Source organism: Poecilia mexicana, unplaced genomic scaffold (genome assembly GCF_051168715.1).
Source record: "Poecilia mexicana isolate PSO_F unplaced genomic scaffold, ASM5116871v1 scaffold_17, whole genome shotgun sequence".
NCBI classification, from domain to species: domain Eukaryota; kingdom Metazoa; phylum Chordata; class Actinopteri; order Cyprinodontiformes; family Poeciliidae; genus Poecilia; species Poecilia mexicana.
This window is the reverse complement of record NW_028263386.1, coordinates 31,342,557-31,368,466: the sequence shown is the minus strand read 5'-3', so window position 1 is coordinate 31,368,466 and position 25,910 is coordinate 31,342,557. Positions and strand designations below refer to the sequence as shown.

The 25,910-nt window shown below is 38.4% G+C and overlaps 2 protein-coding genes and 1 long non-coding RNA gene across 3 annotated transcripts; 1 reads left to right on the top strand and 2 right to left on the bottom strand.

Moving 5' to 3' along the window:
* Positions 1-6,417: 6,417 nt before the first annotated feature.
* On the bottom strand, positions 6,418-18,246 carry LOC106912846 (uncharacterized). Its single transcript, XM_088014373.1, has 7 exons — positions 17,885-18,246; positions 13,648-13,792; positions 13,480-13,575; positions 12,683-12,827; positions 12,450-12,595; positions 12,000-12,139; positions 6,418-7,701 (listed from the first exon to the last, which is right to left on the bottom strand). Exons 1-7 carry the CDS (start codon positions 17,982-17,984, stop codon positions 7,553-7,555), a joined length of 921 nt encoding a protein of 306 aa, XP_087870499.1. The 5' UTR covers positions 17,985-18,246; the 3' UTR covers positions 6,418-7,552.
* Positions 18,247-18,294: 48 nt separating this feature from the next.
* LOC148154885 (uncharacterized) lies at positions 18,295-24,745 on the top strand. The gene is made up of 4 exons (XR_015765760.1): positions 18,295-18,713; positions 23,960-24,074; positions 24,183-24,288; positions 24,376-24,745. It is a non-coding gene; the product is annotated as an uncharacterized LOC148154885 (long non-coding RNA).
* Positions 19,692-23,624, bottom strand: LOC148154886 (uncharacterized). The gene is made up of 4 exons (XM_088014763.1): positions 22,777-23,624; positions 21,431-21,514; positions 20,752-20,844; positions 19,692-19,859 (listed from the first exon to the last, which is right to left on the bottom strand). Exons 1-4 carry the CDS (start codon positions 22,888-22,890, stop codon positions 19,692-19,694), a joined length of 459 nt encoding a protein of 152 aa, XP_087870889.1. The 5' UTR covers positions 22,891-23,624.
* Positions 24,746-25,910: the final 1,165 nt, after the last annotated feature.

The following is a 25,910-nucleotide window of genomic DNA, read 5'->3' as shown; positions in this document are numbered from 1 at the left end:
TATATATATATATATCAGAAAGTGGCGACTAGATCTGATGTGTAATTTCAAAATAAAAGACCATTAAAGTAGTACTTTAGATCTGTTCCACCTAAGTTGCCGTGCCCATTGCTGAGAAACTATCTGTTTCCAAAGACTGCTACCACTTCTGGATGACAGAGGGACACCTCTAGAACAGAACCAGAAAGTGGCAACCAGATCTGATGTGTAATTTCAAAATAAAAGCCTATCAAAAAAAAGTCATTTTTTTAATCTTTCCCCCCTAAGTTGCCTTGGACATTGCTGAGAAACTCTCTGTTTCCAAAGACTCCTGCCACTTCTGGGTGACAGGGGGACACCTCTAGAACAGAACCAGAAAGTGGCAACCAGATCTGATGTGTAATTTCAAAATAAAAGTCTATCAAAAAAGTCATTTTTTTATCTTTTCCCCCTAAGTTGCCGTGCCCATTGCTGAGAAACTCTCTGTTTCCAATGAATCCTACCACTTCTGGAAGACAAACGGACACCTCTAGAACAGAACCAGAAAGTTGCAACTAGATCTGATGTGTAATTTCAAAATAAAAGACCATTTAAGTAGTACTTTGGATCTGTTCCACCTAAGTTGCCATGCCCATTGCTGAGAAACTCTCTGTTTCCAAAGACTGCTACCACTTCTGGATGACAGAGGGACACCTCTAGAACAGAACCAGAAAGTGGCAACCAGATCTGATGTGTAATTTCAAAATAAAAGCATTTCAAAATAGTCATTTGTTATCTTTTTCCCACTAATTTGCCCTTCTCATTGCTGAAAAGCTTTCTGTTTCCAGTGACTTCTCTCACTTCTGGATGACAGAGGGACACCTCTAGAAGACAACCAGAAAATATCAAATACATATGATCAATAATTTCAAAATTAAATCCTTTTAAAATAATACGTTTTTACTTTTATATACAAAAATAAGTAGAAAATGTAAAGAGCTGCCTCACTCAATCATCTTATTTATATACAGATTTTTCTATAATCTCCTATATACTACTTATATACAAACCAGATTTCAAAAAAGTTGTGACACTAAACAATTTGTGAATAAAAACTGAATGCAATGATGTGGAGGTGCCAACATATAATATTTCATTCGTAATAGAACATAGATGGCAGATCAAAAGTTTAATCTGAGTAAATGTAACATTTTACAGGAGATATATGTTGAGTCAAAATTTCACAATGTCTATAAATCCCAAAAAAGTTGGGACATGGCCATTTTTACCACTCTGAGGCATCCCATTACTGTTTAAACTTTACCTTTAATAACATAAAGATACCTAATTTTTAAAGTGCAATCATTAATTCTTTTATAACAAATTTATATCAGTAATGATTTCTTGGTTAATGTCAAGTTGTCATAACAAAGACATTTTGAATAATGTCAACTTTGTATTAAAAGTGTCATAATTTACCGAATGACGCTTTATGACAACAGTCATAAATATTCATGAAGGCTTATTCATGTTCATGACAGGTGTTATGTCATGTTTATGACAGTGTCATGACAGTCTTATTCAACCCCCTTCAAATAAAGTGTTACCATTAAAAGTGTATTTTGGTACAATTATGTTTAAGTGTATTTAAAGTACTAATTTTGAAATTGGTACAAGTGTATTGTTCGTATACTTCAGATATACTTATAGGAAGTACAATTATTAATTAGTATACTTAAAGTGTACTTTCACAGTTTTAAGTATGTTTGAAGTATACTAAAGTATAATTTTTTTTCTTTTTACCAGTGATACCCGGTTTGTCAAGGGTTTTTTTTTTTTTAAGTTTTTTGTAAATCATAAAAAACTTCATCAAATAGCGAACGAATTATAAAAAATAAACCCGACAAAATGGATATTGTTAAGACACTTTACCAAGGCCGAGAAAGAGTCACACGCTGTTAGACAAAGGGCCCATAGTAAAGAGTTACATTTTTGATTCTGTTGGACACCAAGGTCCATTTCTCACGAGAAACAGAAACTTATCAGGCCACAGAGACATGGTGTGATTTCAGGGAGTGTCTTCAGTCCATATAATCAGCTAGACTCCTCCTTCTCCTCAGACACTGCACAGACTTTTTTAGAAACTCTTCTCGGATGTAATGGTAAAAGCGTCTCCTTTCAGCGCTGAAAGTTAATAAAATAAGTAAAGTCTGAATGCTTTTCTTGGCTGATTTTATGCTCCGTGTGTCAATACAAATTATAATTCATCGATCAGGATTTCCATTCCCAACAGTATCAAAATAAAGAGCAATTTGTTAGCTTTAATATAATACTGGAACCACACTTGCAGAATCAATGTGCGTGACGCCCCACGCATATCAACACATGAACATCCTCCTCCTCCTCTTCCACAGGAATGCTTTGCTTCCCTGTCCTTATTATTTATAAAAAAAAAGCAGAATTAGATCCACTGTTTTTATGGGCCACGGGAATTATGCGTGATCACCTGTATTTGTGTGGTTTAGGTTTATGGTGATTTTGTGTGAAGTTGACATGAAGCGCATTAGCAAACGTGCTCAGTGGCAGTTTCTGATATGGGAGGCATGGGCAACCGCCCAGGGCATCATTATGTGGGTGGCGGCATGATGAAGTGACTGTATCTATACTAAAATGACAAATTCTAGACACTTTTTATGGAAAAACTGTACTTTCTTTGGCACTTTTTCAGATGGTCGGTAGTAGGGAATTTTCCATAAAGAAAGAAATCTAAAAAAACAGTCTCTATTTTCTGCCAACAATAAAGAAAAAACATTTCAATGAAATGCATAAAAAAATAAACATTCTGGTGCAAGTCAAAAATTCTCTAAAATTAGATTTTTTTTAAAAACAAACAAAAAAATCCCTATTTCCTACCAGCAATAAACTAAAATGGATGCCTTTATGCTATTCAGGAGCCTAATTTATCTGTAGTAGAGAAGTTTTATTGAAATCTGACGAAAAATACAAGTTTGGGGAGTGGTCAAAAAATACTTAATTTTGTCAATTTTTGAATTTTTTTTCAGTCGGCCAAATTAGCTTTGGAAGCAGTTTTGCGGCCTAATAAATCTTTATTGAACAATCCCAGACCCCTACAAAAAATTGAGCCTGTTAGACCACATAGCAGGACGGGCAAAATACCTTTTTCGGCTTGGTTTCAACATATATTTTTTAATATCGTATCCCAAACATGCCACCTCTGCTGTCAGGGTAAATATTGAAATTAGTTTTATTTTTAAAAATGACATATTTTAAAGAACCTTCGTTTTAAAAGTAAGCTATTTATACTGTACATATTCATGTTTTTCAATATGATTTATATATATTTAAAGGATGTGATTACAAATAAGTGTCAAATTTATTTATTTTTTAAGTATTTGGCTTTCAAAAACCCCATCTTTTTCTACTCAAAGGTGGGTTGTGGCAAGGTACACCTACCCCCCACAATCTCGGAAACCGTTAGACATAATGGGCTGAAAATTTTTCTGCTCTTTTCTGGTAATACACTTAATAGACAAATGCATTCAGAGTACAAAAAATATGAAGAAAAAAAATTATTGCCGGGACCTATTTTAGCAGACAGCCGCTCCCCTCTCTTGCAGGTACCCCCGCTAAATCTTTTAGGGGTAGGCAGTACCCTACCGTACCCCCTTACTTTCACCCCTGGTGTCCCGTCACCGAAGCCCTGCAGTTCGGGACAGAGTTCTGAGATCTCAGGGAGTCGGAGTCATCCGCTTTAGTCAGCGCTAACCAATCGGAACACGTTTTACATTGCTCGTCCTTAAGCCCTGCCCTGGATATTCATGTCAAGCAAAACACGTTGAGTTCAACCAAAAAACAGGAGCATCAAAAAAAAAATTAGACTCTCAACCAAAAACTTAGGCTGTCAACCAAAAAATTCTGATATGCAAAAATAAGTGATTTATTTTCACATTTAATTTTCACAAAAAATAGTGATTTCAATTTAAAAAAAATAATTCTTACAATTTGATTGAAATATATTTTTTGTTTGAAACTTTTTTTTGAAAATCCAAAACTTTTGTTTGACATGATTTTTTTTATTTATTGAATACTACTTTTTTTGTTTGACGTGATTTTTTTTTTATTGAATGATTGTGAAACAAATCTAACTCCATAATAATGGCACAAAACCATTAAAAGGCAAAAATCTTTGCACAGTTGCATTTTTCTAAACAAACCGAGAAAGTAGAGTAATGCTGTTGGGCAGACAATGTTAGCTTATATTGACAATATATCACGTTAAGCTAGTTAAGAGCTGGCTACTTATTTTGTTATTTTTCTTCGAGCTAGTGGTTGAGTAACTTTTTGGGGGGCACTGTACTTTTCACTTTTAGTAATAGTAATATTCTATGAATTAACTATTGATACTAATACTTGAGTAGATTGACTTTGCATAAAGAAAGACTTCAGTGATTGGAAACATTAGATTCTTAGACTTCTGTAACATATGAGCAAATGTTTCTGCAAATCTGAGCATAATTGCTCAGCATTTTCTACATGTCAGTATCATCATTCATGTCATCATTAGTTTTTTATATCAATAAACAAAATAGGTATTTAATTTAAAAGTTGTTTATGTATTTATATTAAATATAATGCCCATTTACTGGGCCCCCCCTAAATCAGCAAAATTCCTCTGGAGCTGGGTTTGATTATTACTGCTTTTGCAGAGTTCACCAGAGTGGAAAGTGGGATCTCCTGTCTGAAAAGGAGTCGTTGACAACGCACTTCCCAAGATCCTTGTCCAGATTGAAAGAAGGGTGAGCATTCTGAATGATTTTGTTTAAGGTGAAGAAAATTCTGTAAGTTTCCAATTAACATCTTGTTCAGTTGGACATGCACACATGTACATGACTCCTCCTCACATCTGCAATAACCAGCCAGTTTGATGTTAAAGGGACATTGAGTCATATTTGTTGGGTGAATTCGGGGAATTTGCATTGATACTATTTGGGTGATTGAGACTGGAAAAAACACAGTTAGTTGTTGAAATAACAAATGATTGAGCAACAGACTGTGGCATTAATATAAAAAGATTGGAAAATTGCAGTTGCTCCTTTAACTGTACAGCCATCAAAATTCTAATCAGTCAGTCAAGGTGAACAATTATTTAGGCCACTTATTGTGAAAAAAATGTGATTCAGTTTCTTCAGAATATGCTTGTGCTTACTTTTGTTTTTCCTACTTGTAGACCAATGATGTTGCCATGAGGACTGCTTGCAATGTCTCTCAGTTTTCCTCAAGGACGATGACAGAGTTCTACAATGTCTCTGGCATGTATTGCTATAACGTTTGTCAGAGTTAAATCAAAACTTTCACCTCATTCTTTTTTTAATTTGTACTTTTCTTATTATCCACAGGATTCGGGTGCCATGGCAGACTTCATCCAGGTTCCTGTTGGGTTATTGACTGTTATGTTATGCTAAGTAATATCATTTTGTTAAAATAAAATGTTGAATCTTATGAACTTAAAATATTTTGTTGTGGTTACATAATTCATTTAAGGCAATCAGTTTCCTAGATTCTGCTAAGTAAATTACTGTTCATGTAAGTTAGACTAACTTGAAATGGTTGAGTAGCAAAGAGGTTAATTTATTTGCTATTTCTAAGTTTAAATAACTTCACTTAACCAAGTTAAATTAACTTGAGTTCATACAACAAGGTCTTAAGCATACTGAACAAGTATATGTTAAGTAAATAAAACATAAGAATAGTAGTTTAAACTTACATTTTTCAAGGCAATCAGTTTCCAAGATTTTTTTTAAGTAAAGTCAACTTGTCAAAGTTTAGAGTGTTGTATTGAACAAGTGAAATCTCCAATGATGAAAACAAAAATACCTACACATTACATATAAAATTTATTTTTTGAGGGGAGCAGTGCAAGTGCTGGGAGCGGGCCTTTATTATGACTATGCTACGCACTCAAACCTCAATGTGCACAATGGGATTGGACAAGTTTGGAAGTGCAAGTATTGGGACCAGGCCAGAAATAATCCAGTTTGTTGTTGTTAAACGATCTTTAAATCTGAAACACCATAAATAACCATATTTACTTGTAGTTAATCTCCCCCTCACATTATACACATCATTTCAGGCTTCTTGTAAGAAACCAGCTCTACAATCTATTCTCTTGCAGATGGTGACTCTTCACATTTCCAATTGGTCAGGATAATTTGTTTTTACTGCAGTGCTTGCAAGTAAGAACGTATGTCTGATAGTAGAGATTATGCCTAAAATTCAGAAATTGCCAGGTCCTTGCTTGCAGCAAGTTTAGTTTGACTGCATATATGAAGTGTAGTCTTAAAACAGAAGTAGTGATAAGTTTTTAACAACCTAGTGTGACTGGTGGAGTTCTGCGTTGTGTTTGGTGTGGTGATCAGACAAACCACAAGACATCAAGTCTGGGTTTGGAGGCGGTCTCCGTTTATTTATTCTGTCAATCGGGAGATATTAGCATTAGCACCTAGCATGTGCTCCAGTTCTCCAACCCGATCTCTCCCCAGTGGAACGAACAACAAAAGGGCCCACGCTAACGTACCTGTCAATCGGGAGATATTAGCATTAGCACCTAGCATGTGCTCCAGTTCTCCAACCCGATCTATACAAAATAATAGTTAGCATGCACAAATTATGTAAAGGTGTAATAACAACTCAAATAAAAATATCCAAACACTTATCATTAATACAGAAGGAAAAATAAACATTTGAACTCTATAAATGAAAGGATTACAATAGATTATAAAACTTGCCTCTCCCCAGTGGAACGAACAACAAAAGGGAAGAGGAAATTAATAACTTAATATTTATAATAGTCCTGGAGGACCCTGAACAAAAGAAGAAGAAAATAAGGCGGAGTTGGAGGACCAAACCCCTTATAGTAGACACAGAAGAACACAACAACAGTCAAATAGAAGCAAACAAATACATGAAAGAACACATTTTGTGGAAATATACAACTATTAATATAGACCCAGTTACACTAGCTCATGGCTATTAATAAAGCTTGCAGCATTAGCTTTAAATGTTCAACCTTATAGCAAAACGTGTTAACAAAATGACTTACTAGGCACATCAAAAAGGGCTGAAAAGTAAGTAGGTAAAGTTTATTTATAAAGTGCCTTTCACAAAGTGGTGTACAATAGAAATCAACCTTAAAACCCATACAAAACATGTTTTGTATGGTTTTAAAAAAAAGCTTGAATACTGTTAAACTCCATTACATTATAGTGAACATAAAGAAACAAACATGAAAACATTAGAAGTGTAATACATAAAATGGTCTTATGTGTAAAATAATTATATAAATGCCTTCAAAACCATTATAAAGTGATACATGTAGTAAAATGTTGGAAGCGTAATTACAGTTATAGTAATGATTAAGATTTCAGACATTTCTACTCAGAAACAGTTTAACAGGAGCAAAAGAAGAGAAGTTTATAAAGAAATAAGTCTTTATCGGAGATAAAAGTCCATTTTATCTCCGATAAAGGCATTGTCATGTGTAAACAGGTAAAGTAGATTGCTTGAAAAAGTTTCCTTAGTTAAAGATCCCAAACTTGTGGCCATCAAGTGGGGACACAATTAGTCGGGCTGAACCGGGTGAGTGTAGAGGCCGCCACTTGTTCCTCCAGATCACTGAGCAGACTCGGGAAACAAACAGGATGCAGGCTACCACCAGTTGTACCACTAACAAAATAAAACAAAAAATGTTAAAATTACATCAACATCAGGGTATCACTTTTATCCAAGATACGGATTTTATGATCAATATAAAATGGGCATGATTCAAGCTTAGCTATCAAGGTATAAACAAGTTTTAAAAAGTTGTTTTCAAAACCCCCAAGATTTTTCCTCAAGGTAACAGCACTGTGCCTTCCTCATTTGGGCACATTGCTGTTTCAAGACTACAAGATGTGTCATGTCAATAGCCTGAATAACCACCAAAAGCAGCTTGTTAAACTGGTTCATTCATAACCAGGCATCAAATCATAAAGATTTAATGCCCACTGGTGTGCGCCTACAAAAAAAAGGGTGGGGGGGGAGCACACATTTCTTTAAATGTTTATGGGGTTATGAGACCTCTCCTTGGGCTGCCACCTTATGGTGGTGGAGGGGTTTGAGTGTCCCAATGATCCTAGGAGCTATGCTGTCTGGGGCTTTATGCCCCTGGTAAGGTCACCCAAGGCAGACAGGTCCTAGGTGAGGAACCAGACAAAGCGCAGCCCGAAGACCCCTTATGATGCATGAAAACTTTGGAACTGGCGTTCCCTTGCCCGGACGCGGGTCACTGGGGCCCCCCTCTGGAGCCAGGCCTGGAGGTGGGGCACGATGGCGAGCGTCTGGTGGCCGGGCTTTCACCCACGGAGCCCGGCCGGGCTCAGCCCGAAGAGGAGACGTTGGTCCCCCTTCCAACGGGCTCACCACCTGTAGGAGGGGCCAAAGGGGTCGGGTGCAGTGTGTAATGGGCGGCGGCCAAAGGAGGGGACCCTGGTGGTCTGATCCTCGACTGCAGAAGTTGGCTCTTGGGACGTGGAACGTCACCTCTCTGATGGGGAAAGAACCGGAGCCAGTGTGCAAGGCTGAGAGGTTCCGGCTAGAAATAGTCGGCCTCACCTCGACGCATGGCCCTGGTTCTGGAACCAGTCTCCTTGAGAGGGGCTGGATGTACTTCCACTCTGGAGTTACCCGCGGTGAGAGGCGCTGGGCAGGAGTGGGCATACTTGTTGCCCCCCATCTTGGCGCCTATACGTTGGGGTTTACCCCGGTGAACGAGAGGGTAGCCTCCCTCTGCCTACGGGTGGGAGGACGGGTTCTGACTGTTGTCTGTGCTTACGGGCCAAATAACAGTTCAAATTACCCACCCTTCTTGTAGTCCTTAGAGGGGGTACTGGAGAGTGCCCCTCCTGGGGACTCCCTTGTTCTGCTGGGGGACTTCAACGCTCACGTGGGCAATGACAGTAAGACCTGGAGGGGCGTGGTTGGGAGGAACGGCCCCCCCGATCTGAACTCGAGTGGTGTTCTGTTGTTGGACTTCTGTGCTCGTCACGGATTGTCCATCGTGAACACCATGTTCAGGCATAAGGGTGTCCATAAGTGCACTTGGCACCAGGACACCCTAGGCCGCAGTTCGATGATCGATTTTGTCGTTGTTTCATCGGATCTGCGGCCGTATGTCTTGGACACTCGGGTGAAGAGAGGTGCGGAGCTGTCCACTGACCACTACCTGGTGGTGAGTTGGCTCCGGTGGTGGGGGAGGAAGCTGGTCAGACCTGGCAGGCCCAAACGTGTAGTGAGGGTCTGCTGGGAACGTCTGGCGGAGTCCCCTGTGAGACAGAGCTTCAACTCCCATCTCCAGCATAACTTCGAACACGTTCCGGAGGAGGTGGGGGACATTGAGTCTGAATGGACCATGTTCCGTACCTCCATTGCCGAGGCGGCTTATCAGAGCTGCGGCCGCAAGGTTGTTGGTGCCTGTCACGCCGGCAACCCTCGAACCCGTTGGTGGACACCTTCGGTGAGGGATGCTGTCAAGCTGAAGAAGTGCCTGCAAAGTCACAGGCTCTATCGGGCCTTTTTGGCCTGTGGGACTCCAGAAGCAGCTGATGGGTACCGGCGGGCGAAGCGGCATGCGGCTCGGGTGGTCGCTGAGGCAAAAACCCCGGCGTGGGAGGAGTTTGGAGAGGCCATGGAGAAAGACTTCCGCACGGCTTCGAGGCGATTCTGGTCCGCCATCCGGCGTCTCAGGAGGGGGAAGCAGTGCAGCACCAACACTGTTTATAGTGGGGATGGTGTGCTGTTTACCTCAACTTGGGACGTTGTGGGCCGGTGGGCAGAATACTTCGAAGACCTCCTCAATCCCACCAACACCAACATGCTCTCCAATCTCTGGGGACGAGGTCGCCGAGGTGGTCAAAAAGCTCCTCGGTGGCAGGGCTCCAGGGGTGGATGAGATCCGCCTGGAGTTCCTTAAGGCTCTGGATGTTGTAGGGTTGTGTTGGCTCATGCGACACTGCAATATCGCAGTACCCTGGATTGGCAGACTGGGGTGGTGGTCCCCCTGTTTAAAAAGGGGGACCAGAGGGTGTGTTCCAATTACAGGGGGGTCACACTCTTAAGCCTCCCTGGTAAGGTCTATTCAGGGGTCCTGGAGAGAAGGCTCCGTCGGATAGTCGAACCTCGGATTCAGGAAGAGCAGTATGGTTTTTGTCCTGGTCGTGGAACACTGGACCAGCTCTACACCCCCAGCAGGGTCCTGGAGAGGGCATGGGAGTTCGCCCAACCGGTCTACATGCGTTTTGTGGACTTGGAGAAGGCGTTCGACCATGTCCCCAGTGGGGCTTTGTGGGAGGTTCTCCGGGAGTATGGAGTAGCGGGCCCTTTGATACGGGCTGTCAGGTCCTTGTACGACCTGTGTCAGAGTCTGGTCCGCATTGCCAGGAGTAAGTCGGGCTCGTTTCCGGTGAGAGTTGGACTCCGCCAAGGCTGCCCTTTGTCACCGATTCTGTTCATTACTTTCATGGACAGAATTTCTAGGCGCAGCCGAGGTGTTGAGGGGATCCGTTTTGGGGCCTTAGGTTCGCATTTCTGCTTTTTGCGGATGATGTGGTCTTGTTGGCTTCATCAGAATCTGATCTGCAGCTCTCGCTGGAGCGGTTCGCAGCTGAGTGCGAAGCGGCCGGGATGAGGCTCAGTGCCTCCAAATCCGAGGCCATGGTCTTGAGCCGGAAAAGGGTAGAGTGCCTTCTCCGGGTCAGGGGGGTCGTCCTGCCTCAAGTGGAGGAGTTTAAGTATCTGGGGATCTTGTTCACGAATGAGGGAAGAAGGGAGCGGGAGATCGACAGGCAGATTGGCGCAGCATCTGCTGTAAAGCGGGCGCTGTACCGGTCCGTCATGGTGAAGAGAGAGCTGAGTCAAAAAGCGAAGCTCTCGATTTACCGGTCGATCTACGTTCCTACCCTGATCTATGGTCATGAGCTTTGGGTCATGACCGAAAGAACGAGGTCCTGGATGCAAGCGGCCGAAATGGGTTTCCTCCGCAGGGTGGCTGGGCTCTCCCTTAGAGATAGGGTGAGAAGCTCGGTCATCCGGGAGGGACTCAAAGTAGAGCCGCTGCTCCTCCACATCGAGAGGAGGCAGAGGAGGGGGCTCATGCATCTGGTAAGGATGCCTCCTGGATGCCTCCCTGGTGAGGTGTTCCGGGCACGTCCCACCGGGAGGAGGCCCCGAGGAAGACCCAGGACACGCTGGAGGGACTATGTCTCTCGGCTGGCCTGGGAAGGCCTTGGGGTTCCCCCGGAGGAGCTGGAAGAAGTGGCTGGGGAGAGGGAAGTTTGGGCCTCCCTTCTGAAGCTGCTGCCCCCGTGACCCGACCCCGGATAAGTGGAAGAAAATGGATGGATGGATGGATGGATGGATGGGTTATGAGAAAAAGCTATTTTATTTGCTGTTAACGGGGGTTAATGACAATGGGTGAAGTAAGAGTGTTTCACTACATCCAGTGACGCATGGAGACGGAGTTGCCCTGCTGTTTCTCATAAGCTGAGAAAAATTAGAATAACACAAACTGCGTTCTGAGCTCACAGAGGCACCAACTGTGTGCCAGCTTTAAATGCATCAACTATAAACGATAACTTTTATAAACCCATCTTTTAGGAATAAATCTGCTCCGCAAGTGAAATGCTCAGAACAGAGATGCTTGCAATCTGGCTTAAAAAAAAAGATATATATATATTTTTTTTAATTATTATTATTATTATTAGTTTCCTAGGAATAAAAACAATTAACGCTTAGCCTGGCAGGAAACCCTGCAAAGGCACAGGCTCTAGCCATCCAAATCTTGGAATTGTCTCTAAAACCATTAAACCCACTCCTCTTCTCAAAAGATTAGGACTAATTATTTCACACTTACAGACTGCTGCTTAGTTTATCTCATTACTTGAGAGTCATATGGTTTGGCTTATTACAAAAACATAAACAAAGCTCACCCATAAAAACAGTGTTTGGAGTGGGGTCAGCCAGGTTAAAATGCCTGTAGATGATTCCAACCAGAGCCACGATAACCACAGGATACACTGTCAGAATGTTGCGCACCCAGCGGTCCACCACCCAGTTTTCCAGAACAAACCTGCACAGAAAGAAATGACTAGAAGATGATCACAGCTTACTGTGCTTTCTTAAATCAAATTTTATTCTGAGGACTAAAAGAATCTGTTAAGAAACTGATCAAGGTAAATTGAGCTTCTGGGAAAGTCACACATAACTCGTAGATGGACTGAACTTGGTTACCCAGCTGTACTCAAAGGGGCTTAGGATTAAGTGCACATTAACACCAGGGAAAGAAGATGAAACTGAAACCCCACCTTTCTAATTACAGTGGCTCACCTTTCCTCGATGAGCCACTATAAACTATAAACTGTGAATAGAGAGACTATTACCATCCCAACAACTCTGCAAAAAGAATGCACAAAGAGATGGTTGCTGCTGTGCTCTTGTCAACACCCCACAGTTGGAGAACCACAGAGAAATTGAGCAGAGAGGCAATAGAACTCCATGTGGTGTAAACAGCCAAGCTGTTCTGGACCTGAACAGATACAAAAATATTTGAATTCAGATCACACACACAACTAACCTCAAAATCTTTGAATACAGAGGAGCATTCACTACCTACCAGGATTCTGAGGCAGGCCAGGTCCTTACTATGGTATGACTGTAACCACAGTCCATAGTAATCTGTAGCAAAGCAAACGAAGAACAAGGCACTGTAGTTGGTAAAGACCATCAGGATCAACACAACCAAAGCTGCGAGCATTAACCTGCAAGACAAGAGGAAAATGAACAGCTTTTATCACTTAGCAACCTCTAAACTACTGCTTTAGCTAAAACCTTACATGGCCTTTAGGGTTATGTTATAGTTACAACATGGCAATGATTTTAATCATGTAACATTATATATTTTTTTAGAAACTATGTCATGTGTGTTTTGTAATGCACCATTAAAGTGAACAGAAATAAACACCTAAATGTATTGTTCTGTGATGTTAATCCTACCTACTACCAGGTCCCCAGTATTAAGTAATGGTTTACACTTCACATCAGTGCAAACAGTGATATATGATATGACTGATAACTGTTTTTAAGGATGAATAGTGATCTTTTTAAAGGAGTAATATGAAAACATCTATCACACACTGTAGGTCTGAGGAGTTCTGGTAGGTAGGTTCTGGGTACAGCTATGATAGAGACCCCAGCTGCCTTTATAAGCAGATTTTAAAAGCTGCTTTTGACAGATTTATTGAGAGTGGCTAATACAAAATGGAATCAGACTTTCACATTGATGATTTTGGTTATTCTGAAAAAAATATTTGATGAGCTCTAACTAGTGTATTTTAGAGGTATGAATCAGTTTTAGAACATTTTGAGAATGTGTGCTCTATGCATTGCTGCTGTAATAAGCAGAAGACATACTCCTTGTCCCACAGCATGAGCCAAGTCATGTTCAGCAGCATGTTGGACAGCCAGGAGAAATAGAAGGCATAGGGTACCAGACACTGAGCCCAAGACCTATTCAAAGAAAGATGAGGCTCAGTTATGTTATGTTTAAATGTTCAGTAAAACTCTTACAATATTACCTACCCTCTGAAAACATATGAAGTGATGTAAATGACCATCAGGGTGAGCCATATGTAGATAACTCCCCAGATGGAGAAGGTCCAACCAGCTGGAGTGATATCTGTATCATAGCGAGCCGACACATTACCTGTACTGAAGTGAAAGGGACCTGAAGACAAACGACAGTCAATATTAACATCCAAAGTTTAATTTATAAAGTGCCAAATCACGAGAAGAAATATCAAATCCAACAGGCCCAATTTAAGTCCTTAACTTCAATCTGGTTCAATCCAGTTACAACTGTTATATTCACGGCCAAGTTTGATCATAACTTTAAAAAAATTTCATCTGTAAGTAGGTATCGTGCATTTATATGTTTCAGGGTAGAAAACATTAGTTTCAAAACTGCTTAAACATTTTAAGTCATTTTGCTTCATAGAGAAGCAAGAGGAAGCATCAGGGTGATCAGTTTTCAACCTCTGTGAAAACGTAGCTACAGACTACTGTTTGCCTCCATAGCATTAAATGAATTAAGGAAAAAAATTACAAACATATTTAACTTGTCCCTGTACCTTTTACCACTTAACAGATGAGTCAGTCAGCAGCAGCTCTAACCCATGTCCCTCCTGACCCATCCTGAGTGAAATTAAAGCTGCTGTATGTAACTTTTATAAAAATATTTTTTTCCACATATTTGTTAAAACTGTCATTATGCTGAGACAGTATAGTATGAGAGGTAATCTGTGAAAAATCATCTATTTTCTCTGCCTTCTTCCAGTGCTAGAAACATCCAGTCAGTGGCAGGAGAGTTTTAGTGCTGTCAATCACAATCTCATGTGGTCCTTCCTTCCCCTCGATTTGTGCCATGCTGCAGCTAGCATAGCACAGAGCTGTGCAGATTCAAACTGAATGCTCAGTTTAGTTAGCATAGCTACCAATGAAAACTGGCTTCTTGTAATGATAAGTTGTTTCTCCACCATCAGCACATTTAGCAGTGAGTGAATGAGGCTAATTCACAGTGCTAAGAGCGTCCTACTGGTTCAGATTGGTTGTTTTGGTCAGAACGTTGCATTACTTTAGTTAGCAATAGTAATTCAGGAAGATGGAGAAGATTGATTGTTTTCACAGATTATCTGTCTCATAAACTGCTACGAGACTGCATCGTGACAGCTTTAACAGATCTGGAGAAAACATATTTTTTTATTAAAGTTCTGTACTGCAGCTTGAATAAAATGCAACTACATAGCATTTTTGAGAAGTCTGGATTGCTTTATGTGTAGTTGCACGTTGCGTTTGACTGTTGCTCATAGGGAGAGACATTTCAGTAATCTAAAACTAATAGAAAAAAATAAGTAACTTACTTGCATACTGGATGTGGACTGTTTGATGTTAAATTCAGGAGCAGTAAATATTGTGCTAATTATCAGTATTGAAACAAAGAAAGCAAGGCAGATGTCAGCCTTTAAAATTGTGATTCTTTTTATGGGTCAAATAGACTCAAAAAAATTGTAACAGCAGCTGCACAGAAGGCCCCTAACAAATTTTTTGTCAGGTGGCCCACGATTCCTGGCAGCGCCCCTGGCAGAGGGTGGCTGACATTGTCCATAATAGCCTCAAGTTTCTGTAATGTTCTCCTCTCTGCCACTGCTGCCAGAGAGTCCAGCCTTGTGCCAACCACTGAGTCAGCTTGTCAGATTTGCTTCTCCAGCTTGGAAAGGTCTGCCTTAGAGATGCTTCCACCCCAGAATACCACAGCGTATAACAGGACGCTGGCAACAAAAGACTTGGTAAAAGTCTTCCAAAGATGTTAAAGGATCTCAGGCATTTCCACAACTTCTACCTCCTCCCCTCCTATCAGAACTGGTTGTGGACTGCCTCTGTCCCTCCTGAAGTCAATGACCAGTTCCTTCGTCTTGGAAGTCTTTAGCTGTAGGCCGTTGGCACCAGACAACAAAGTCCCTCACCAGGCTCCTGTACTCTTCTTCACCGTCTCTGATGCACCCCATGATGGCAGTGTCATCAGCGTACTTCTGTATATGACACAGCATTCTAACACAGATATATAATTTTTAACATTTGTTTATTTGGAACGACAACATTGTTAAATTTGATTTGATGATTTCAGCATAGCTAAATATTTTTAAAAAAGCAAAACTTTCCCCAGAAAGCCAGGAATGAAAGTTTGAAAAATTAACAAATCTTAATAAAAGTAACAAAGCTGTTGCCACCCTGAGCGGAAGAATTCTCGAATTCACATTCCAAAATATTTTGTTCCCAAAGGGAAATGTTATAATAATGCAATTTAAAATCCTTCAAAGTGTTATTGTAGATGCTGATGACCGTGGGCAGAAAAAAATGTGTAACTGTCTGTATTACAGCGAATTCAAAGAAACTTCTGACTAAAGACAGTCTTATGAAGAAAACGGTCAGGGTTTTTCATAACTTTCTTCATTTTACGTAAAATCAGCAGGCGACAGTATTACAATGGCAAACATGTACATCTATAAGCTCTACAGATAATTACACAGTGTGAATATCATTTGCCCAATACAAAATATAGTTAAATAAAATATTCAAGAAATGAAGCAGAAGAAAAAGTTATCAAAGCTCAAATGTAAAGCATTGATTGCTGTACACTGGCTGCACTCTTTACATTTCCACCTGGCTACTGGACAAAGGAAGATCACCACTAAATGTTTAAAAGGAATTTGCTAAAAAAAATAAAAAAAGTTTAGTCAGCATATATGCAACTTACCCTCACAAGTGACAACTCTAACATTCAGCTTCAGCAAAATCAACACAAGTTTCAAACCTGACAGTATCAGCAACTTTCATCCAAATGCAATACCATAATAATATAATATCTTAAAGAAAAAATTGTCTTTACTTATTTAAAATGGCCTCACTGAATATTGCAAATTGCTGATGAGAATTTCTACAATTCATATCTCTGAACCAGACAGGCATATTCTCGACTTTTAACTAGCATTTTATGAAGCTCCTTTTTCCAGAAGCCGAATTTGAAAATGCAGCAAACATTACCAGATGAGATCATACCAAGATCTTATAAACTATTAAACAACTCTTTATTCTTAGTTTTCTTTTTATAAAAACTCTTTACTTTTTACAACAGTCTCTTCAGTTATCTTAAGGAAACATTCAACAAATGCATGCCTCCAGATAGTACAGGATTCAGTTGTCAGAATTTCTCCTTTTCTTTCAGTTTTTTTTTAGATCCCTACTAGTCTTTAAACTCAGCATAACATTTGGTTCTTTGTATTTTTTTCACCTTCTGTATCTGAACATTTGGCTCCATCTGTGTCAATAGGCTGACTGAGATCGTCTGAAGAATTATTGGATCCAGGTTCACACAGATTAGGAAAAGATGCAAGAACATTTACCAAAGATCTTGAGCAAATTGCCAAACTCAGTCATGCCTTAAGAATGACAACATCTTCTTTTAATGGCACACTTCAAATAGGCTTATAGTCCTTAAGGATTAAGGGCTATAGGCCTTAGTCCTAACCCACACCAAATACTAACCCACACTATTCTGCTGTTGTGTCTTTTGTTTTAATTGTCTTTTTTAAAATAAAGACTAGAGACAAAAACAAATAAATAAAAACATGCAAATTTAAGGCTCTAAACCCCTCAGTACATTTGATTCTTAGTTGCCAAAGTTATGATGGGGGAACTGAGGGGGGAAAAATGAGCGAGATGCGCTTATCTTTTCCATACTCAATCAATTTTATCCACACTACAGTAAAGTGAGAAAGAACTTCTTCCACATTTTTGGATTTTATGCCACACTCTCATAATGGATAATGGAATGCTATCCATTTTCTCATAGTACCCTTGTGGAGTCGAGGAGAAGAACTAACTCATTTCTATTTCTAAAATCATTTCACTGAAAGTACCAAAAATATTTCGAAATAATGGCTCCGGTCATTAAATGCGTTTGTAGAATTAGAAATTATTAAACGCTACACACTTTGAACATGGACGTCTGGTCAGTGACAGATAGAAACGACTGGTTTTTGGGAAACAGGAAATCAGCGGCAGAAGCTGCCAGAAACAGAATTCTTTCCCTTCCTTCCCCCACTCTCGATACGTTTTGTAACAGCAAGAGTGCAGATGAAAAATACAAACCACTTTTTTAAAATGTCGGATCCACTTGCACACATGGTACAACTTAAAAGGTAAACTGTATATGAACGTAAAGAGAAGCTCGCACCGAGACGAGACAGATTGCTGAATTTACCTCTGCCCGCTCCAGCCAATGCGTTAATGACCAGAACAGCGACGTAAACCACTGCAGACAGGAGAATCACCACGATTCTGGGCAGGCTGTTGTCCTTCATCTCCGCTATGTAATTGTTTGCTACAAACGCCTTGCTGAACAGAAATGAGCTCTATTTATACTAAGCTGCCTTCATGTGCTGCTAGGGAAACGCCCCGTATCTGAGTGAAGGGTTATAAAACACTAAAAGAACGGTTAATTCTTGCTCTGAAACTTATGCTGCCTTGAAGCTTTCAAACAGATTATCCATCATAGCTATATGAAACTGAATATATTATACAACCAAAGCTTTACAAGACCGGTCTTGTGAGAAAATCTGTTCCCCTGTGAAAATCTGTTCCCCCTGTGTCAGGATCGCGCATTGTGCGCTCCCGACACAGGGGGAACGTTGCGCGCTTCCGACACAGGGGGAACAGATTTTCACAGGGGAACAGAATTTCGCACAAGACCGTTTCTCAATACTCAAGAACGCATATTGAGAAACGGCCATACATTCGTTTGCCTGACAGAAATGGAGAGAAGAAGAAGAAGAAGAAGAAGAAGAAGAAGACTTGAACGCAGGGAAGATAACAGACGCTGTTCAAATTCGCCATTTTTACTCGCATAATATTGTATGCGAAAAAAAGTAGAGAGGGCCTTGGCAATAGTTACTTATTTTGGTAAATTCAAGCTGGTGACGTCCTAATCCGAGTTGGACGACAACACAACGGGACAGCAACCGATGGTAATGAAATGTGTGTCACAAAAGGAGCCCGGGGGGACGAAGGCTGCTAAGTGTTGCTAGCTGGTGGTAAGTTTGCTTATTAATTATCTTCATTTAATTATAAACAGTGCAGTAAAGATACACTGAAAAAAATAACTCTTTGGATTAACATAAAAAAATCATGGAAAGATTTTCCACCTGATTACTTTGCTTTATTTCAGCACTATGTAATTTTGTTACTCCGATTTAAAGGAAATGTGTTGGTTCAACTTAATTTATTAAGGTTATTCCAATTTAAAGGAAATGTGTTGGTTCAACTTAATTTATTAAGGTTATTCCAATTTAAAGGAAATGTGTTGGTTCAACTTAATTTATTAAGGTTATTCCAATTTAAAGGAAATGTGTTGGTTCAACTTAATTTATTAAGGTTATTCCAATTTAAAGGAAATGTGTTGGTTCAACTTAATTTATTAAGGTTATTCCAATTTAAAGGAAATGTGTTGGTTCAACTTAATTTATTAAGGTTATTCCAATTTAAAGGAAATGTGTTGGTTCAACTTAATTTTTGTGGTTGATTCAACTTATTTACTTTAGTTGGACCCAATGTAATTTAATAGAGCCAGCCTAACTAATTTTACACTGATAACTTCACACTACTTAATTAAGTTGATCCAACTCATGAAAATTAAGTTAGCTGAACAAACATGCTTCATGCTGAAAGAAAGCTATATAATTGTGTGGAAAATCTTTCCATGATTGAATTATGTTAAATCAAAGACATTTTCTTAAGTGCTATTAAATGAAGTGTTTTAAGACCACACTGAAAGAAGAAAGAACACTCAACAATTAGAAAAAGTACAACATGAACTGTATTTTCAAAATTGTTATCCATTTTCTTTTTACACAGCACAAAAAACAGCTGAGTTGAAAGTTGAAATAAACAACAAAAGGTCAGTTTTGTTTTTCCAGAAAAAAACTGGGCTGTGTTTAGCATAGATCAAATTCTTAACAACATAAAAAGTGTCAGTAAGTTCGCTCAACTTTGCAAACTGTAACAGTTAAAATTTAGTTTTCGACTGCAGTCTTTGGAAAAACATGTAAAGATAGATTGCCCAAGTTGTTCATCACTTCCACCGCCTCCAGGACAATCCCAACATCCTCAATGGCATCGCCAGGCTCTGCACTCTCCGGTCGAATAACAGATTCCACAGACGGTCTCGGCCATTTGTGCACCTTGATGATGGGAACATGGGTGGGGTATTGGGGTGGGAGAGATTTCACATCTCATTAAATAAAAAAATAACTTTACACTTATTTGGCTGACTCAACAACAGCTAAGGTCCATCAAAGATCTGTCTGTGTTAATTGTGAGTCCAGTGGTAAGATTTTCCATTTAGAAAAGGTACCATATTTTCTGCACCATAAGGTGTACCTAAAAGCCTTACATTTTCACAAAAATCGTCTTATAATCCGGTGCACCTTGTGGTGCGGAAAATATGGTATATTGTCTCATATGGAAAAACACGAAGAGAAGGGATGAATCCCAAATAGGCCCCATATTCCATGGCCTGTTCTCCTCAATTGAAATGACAGTCTGAGGATCCACCACACAGACTGTCATTCCAAACCAGTCCTACTTATGTGCAAGTACAAAGCCCTGACTCTGTACACAAAAAAAACATCTTATACATGAAGAACCTGTCTTATTTCCTGGATGGAGGAAATGTCATGACTATGTGTGGTAGTTATTTCCAAATAGATCAGTACTAACATCTTAGGTAAAGTTACTTAATATTTTTGCATATGAAACAATGCTGTTAGAAAAAAAGGCTAAATAAAACAGGCCAAAGATCTTTTTGTGGAGTTTAACTCACCTAAAAATCCTCATTTTAAACCCACTTAACAATAACTGTAATTATATCAATCTTACTAATGATTATCCTTTTCTGTTGGAGAAATCTAAAAGCATCTCAAAAGTCAAATTAAAATTGAATGTACCCAAGTGAAAAAAATGAAGAGTTTTAATGATCTTCTCTTACTTTAAATTTGTTGGTAATTCACAGGAAGTCCAATTAACTCCAACTATCATCACCTCTTTTGTGGACACAAAGATAAATTAACATACCATGTACTCTTTCTCCAGCTTCTCTGGATCTTCATCCAGGTACGCACACAGACCTTTTAGGATCCACTCTCGTCTGACTTCAGCCGTGTTTTCCTAAATATGCAGATCAGAAAACAATGAGAACAACCGCCAAAATCCAGCAGTATACTATAGGGTCACACACTTGAAAACTTAAATTCAAATGAAGTCACAACGAAAGTGATCAGTGGCTTGCAGCCTATTTGAAAGATCTTTAAAATTGTTATTCTCCTTTCATTATGCCATGACTAAAATTAAGTTTAACATTTTATTTAAGCTTCTAACTGAAGCTGTCACCTAAGAAATATTTATGTCTGAAACAAGGGTACAGTATAGGGGGATATACTGTGAAAAATCTATTTCCTCTGCCTTCTCCCAGTGCTAGAAACAACCAGTCAGTGGCAGGAGAGTTTTAGTACGGTCAATCCCAATCTCATGTTGCTGCTCATCCTTCTTCCCCCTTGCTCTGTACTAATCTGTAGCTAGCACAGGGCTGATAGCAGCTCATATCTACTAGACAGAGAGAGACAACACTCCTTACAGTTCCACATCCCCACGCAAATAAAGACAAATAAAACTGACTTGCCAAATACAAGTTCAGCTGAACCCTTATGATCGCTCTAACACTAGATTCAGTCATTTTAGATCTGGCAAAGCTTACCATTAGCCACTGCAATCTAAAACTTGATGGCCGATGACCCCCTTCACCAGTGCTTAGGTAGGTGGATAACAGACAGGTGATGTTCTGAAAGAGATCAGATTTTCAAACATTAAAATATGTAATTCACCCTGAGCAGAGTTGTATCTGAACATTCAAACTTTTAGTACAAGTCTCTTGAATGGATCATGAATCAATCAATCAAATTTTATTTGTACAGCACATTTCAGCAGAAAGGCATTTCAAAGGGCTTTACATAATTAAAAACAGAAACACAGAGTCATGCAACATTTAATAAACAGTGAAACAGATAAAAAGTAAAGCCAAAAACATTAAAAACATTGAAGACATTAAAACCACACTAAGCCTAATTTAGCTATAAGCAACTCTAAACAGGTGGGTTTTAAGTTGAGATTTAAAGGCACCCAGTGTTTCAGCTGTTCTGAAACTGAATATAACCACTGGGCACATGCAAGCATGTATGTGCAGAACAGTGGTGACTTGAACATGGTAGAAAGCAATAAAAATATAAAACATAATCAAAACAAAAACCTCAACATTTCAAAATTAAACCGATAAACTTAAAAATTGTTTTTGAACTACAATTATTTGGGGAAAAACAAGTACAATAACAAAATACATCTTTAGAGCAGATGAATATATGCATAAAAAAAAAAGAAAGCCTGTTCATGGACTAATAGGAATAATGGACAATCCTCTGAGTGTTTCAGCCAGAAAACAATACTAGAAATCCATAGTTAGCAGGTGGACATTTATGTGGACATTGCAAGCACATTTAAAGCTCTAACAGCAAAGGTTTCCGCAGGTTCCTCTGACTCAAATTTAATACTTTTTATTATTAATAAATTAAGAATCTGTATTATGATAGAAAGCCACAAAAGTGTGTGTGCATCCAATGTCCACTCTGCATTTACCTACATAATAACAGTACTGAAATTAAATAATAATAATAATAATAATAAAAAAACATTTAAATAGACTTATGTTTGGCCCCAGTGTTTAAAATCCACTAAACCTCAGACTTCAGAGTTTGTATGGCACCAGATGCTGAATTTACATCAGTCCAACTTTTTTCCAGGGAGTTTTAACAACCTGAGGAGGAGCAAAACTGTGACATTTATGGGGTCCATTTTTTGTCTTGACAGCAGCTTTGTGACCCTTACACTGCTTCATGTGATGTTAGCATGATTTGAGTACATCAATTACATAGAAACGTGACCGAACATAGAAAAAAATGTTTTTTTAAAAAAGTCTGATGATTTTAATTTGCATCTTTTTATTTCGATTTTTATTTTGATTTAGACGGATGAAAATAGACTGAATCTTACCTTTTTCAAATTAAGCAGATCCAAATCAGGAATCTTCCCGCTTCTCTTGAAAGAACAGTTTGAAGTTTTCCCAGACACAAGATCTCGCGTGATCTTCCATAATTTCGCTAGCATCTCGCGTGATCTTCCGTAATCTCGCTAGTGTCTCGCGTGATCTCCGGGTCTCGCTAGACCCTCTTCGGCGGGAGATTAGTCTGACTAAATTGAATCACGTTGTCTCAACTTGAATACATTTTATTAACGCTAGGTTGTTGAATTTTATGTTTATTTGACGTGATTTTGTCATATTTGCCTTTGAAACATAAAATAATTCTGTTAAACATGTTATTTTTTATAAATGCAATAACCACTTCAATTCAGTTGTGCTTTGACACAAGCATGGAGCAAGCAGGAAATGGTGCAAATGTTAGAAAAACGCTGATTAATTACCAGCTAACCATCACTTCATGTGATGTTAACACATGTTAGCCACTGACATGAGTACATCAATTACATAGTGTGAAGGTATCACTGTTAAATAAGTTGGTTTCAACTAAATTTGCATTCATCTTAATCAAGTAAAGTCAATTTGGTCCAAAACATTGCAAATTAGTTGGTCTGGTTCTATTAAATTACATTGGGTCCAACTAAAGTAAATAAGTTGAATCAACCACAAAAGTTAAGTTGAGCCAACACATTTGCTTTAAATTGGAATAACCTTAATAAATTAAGTTGAGCCAACACATTTTCTTTAAATTGAAGTAACAGAATTACATAGTGCTGAAATAAAGCAAAGTAATCAGGTGGAAAATCTTTCCATGATTTTTTTTATGTTAATCCAAAGAGTTATTTCTTTCTTATGTATACATAGCAACACTGATATGTGCACAATCCTGCCAGGAAAATTTAGTATTCTCTAAACTGCAGCTGGCGTTTTCCTGGCACGAAAAACAATCATCTCGCAGGGCCTCGTGTGATTTCCCATGATCTCGCGGGATCTGCCGTGATCTCGCTCGTCGCCTCCAGCACAAGATCAGTCTGACTATAATGAATCGTGTTATCTCAACATGATTCAATTTCATAAACGTTAAGTTGATGAATTTCTTGTTTGTTCAACATGATTTTCTCACGTTTTTGTTTAAAACATGAAATTATTGTGTTAAAAGTACATGATATTCTTTTATTAATCTAATAACCCCCTAAGTTCATTTTTTTGAGTGTGCCTCTCATCTGATGGCTGCTGGAGATGGGCACCACCAGCCCCCCTCACCACCTTGCAAGGATCAGTGTGTTCAGATCATGGAAGGAAAGATTTTAAGGTAGTTTGTCTCCTTAAGTCCACACTTAAAACAGCTTCATAGTTAATGCCAACATCAACTGATTCTATGACATTGCTGACAATGTTTTTCTACTTCTAACATAAACAGGCAAAGAAGACACCCAGAAATGCTTTTCCACCCCAAGCATCCGGTAGCAATCATCATCAGTTCTTATGATGTCACATACATGGCGAGTCCACAACATCTTGAAATTGTAAGTATTTTTTTATTTGCCATTTTTCTGTTCTCTTTAAATACAAATGCTATCTCTGTTTAATGGCTCTATTGTTCTTTTTTGTAGGATTCTGTAAGGTGCAGTGAACTGAAATGTTCTGTCGTTGATCCTCACTTTCATGTTTTATTGTCACACTTAAATTTTCATGTTCATGTGTTCACTTTTGATGTGTAAACTGATAATTTATGTAAAGTTCATAAAGTTGTGAGTAAAATTGGACAATTTTAAAATGTCTGTAATAAAAAATATTTGTATTACCATGGGCATCTTGTGTAATTAATCTTTCCATGTAATTTTAGCCTAAAACAGTGTAAGTACTGTAGTGTAGTTATGCATGTCATGTACAAAATAGGAATAAAGTACGTAGGAATAAAGACAAATTAAGAGTAATTAAAATTGTAGTTTATTATCAATAGCAGCAAATCCAAAATAAAAATGAATTTAAATACATTATATTAATAGTATATTTAAAATATATTTGAAGTATATTTTATATATATATATATATATATATATATATATATATATATATATATATATATATATATATATATATATATATATATATATATAAAATTACATTTTGATATATTATATTTTGAGTATTGTATAATTATGTCTCAAAATTATATTAAATATATTTATATATATATAAATATATATATTTATATAAGAATGATTAAGAATGTGTGTTTTGTATGAAAATTAGCAATGCTTACGGCTAACTCTGAAAGGCTATTCTGCTAATATTGCGCCTTTTTTTTTCTTCTTGGAATACTTATACTGATCAGGTATCTAGTGACAGTGAGTTATTTATTCCACTGTACGGAACTGAAGAATGCTAGAAAAAGATATGTCAATTCAGTGAATATTATGTTGTGATGTTTTGTTGAGCTAAAAGACAAAATTGGTTATCACAGCTGTAAATTATTTTATTTACATGGAGTGAAAGATAAACTTTCACTGAAATGACTTGAAATGGTGTATCACAAAATAGTAAAATACATTTCTGCTATATGCAGGTTGTTTTTTTTTGTGTTGAGAGACATCGTGTGAAGAACGGCGAGCCAGGATCCAAAAGAGCAGATTGACATTGTGTCCACTACGACGTCAAAGAAGAACCTTCTTCTGTTCCACTTGATCGGTGGGATTGCACATATTAACACTACCCAGGTAGCTACCATATAACATTCAGATCTGAAAACTGAATTGAACTGAAAACAAATGAAAGGAAAAACTTTTGAACTCGACTGACTTGACTTGGGACTACCAAAAGGAAACATTGACTATTTTGTTCTGTTTCATTATTGTCAAAATGTGTAATAAATATGTTTTGTTCAACACATTGTTTCCCTCGCTCCTCCTGAGTTGAACCTAGTTCTGATGCGCTATTTAATTGTAAAGATTCATAGTCACCGATTCCTTTGTTACAAAGTCTTACATACGTGTAGTATACTAAAGTATACTATTAATTGTAATTTTAAACAATTTAAATACTACTAAAGTATACTAAGTACAAAATAAGTTGTTCCAAAATAGTACAGTTGAAGTACATCGCTAAAAGTATACTAAAGTATGTTAAAATTTAGTATACTGAAGTA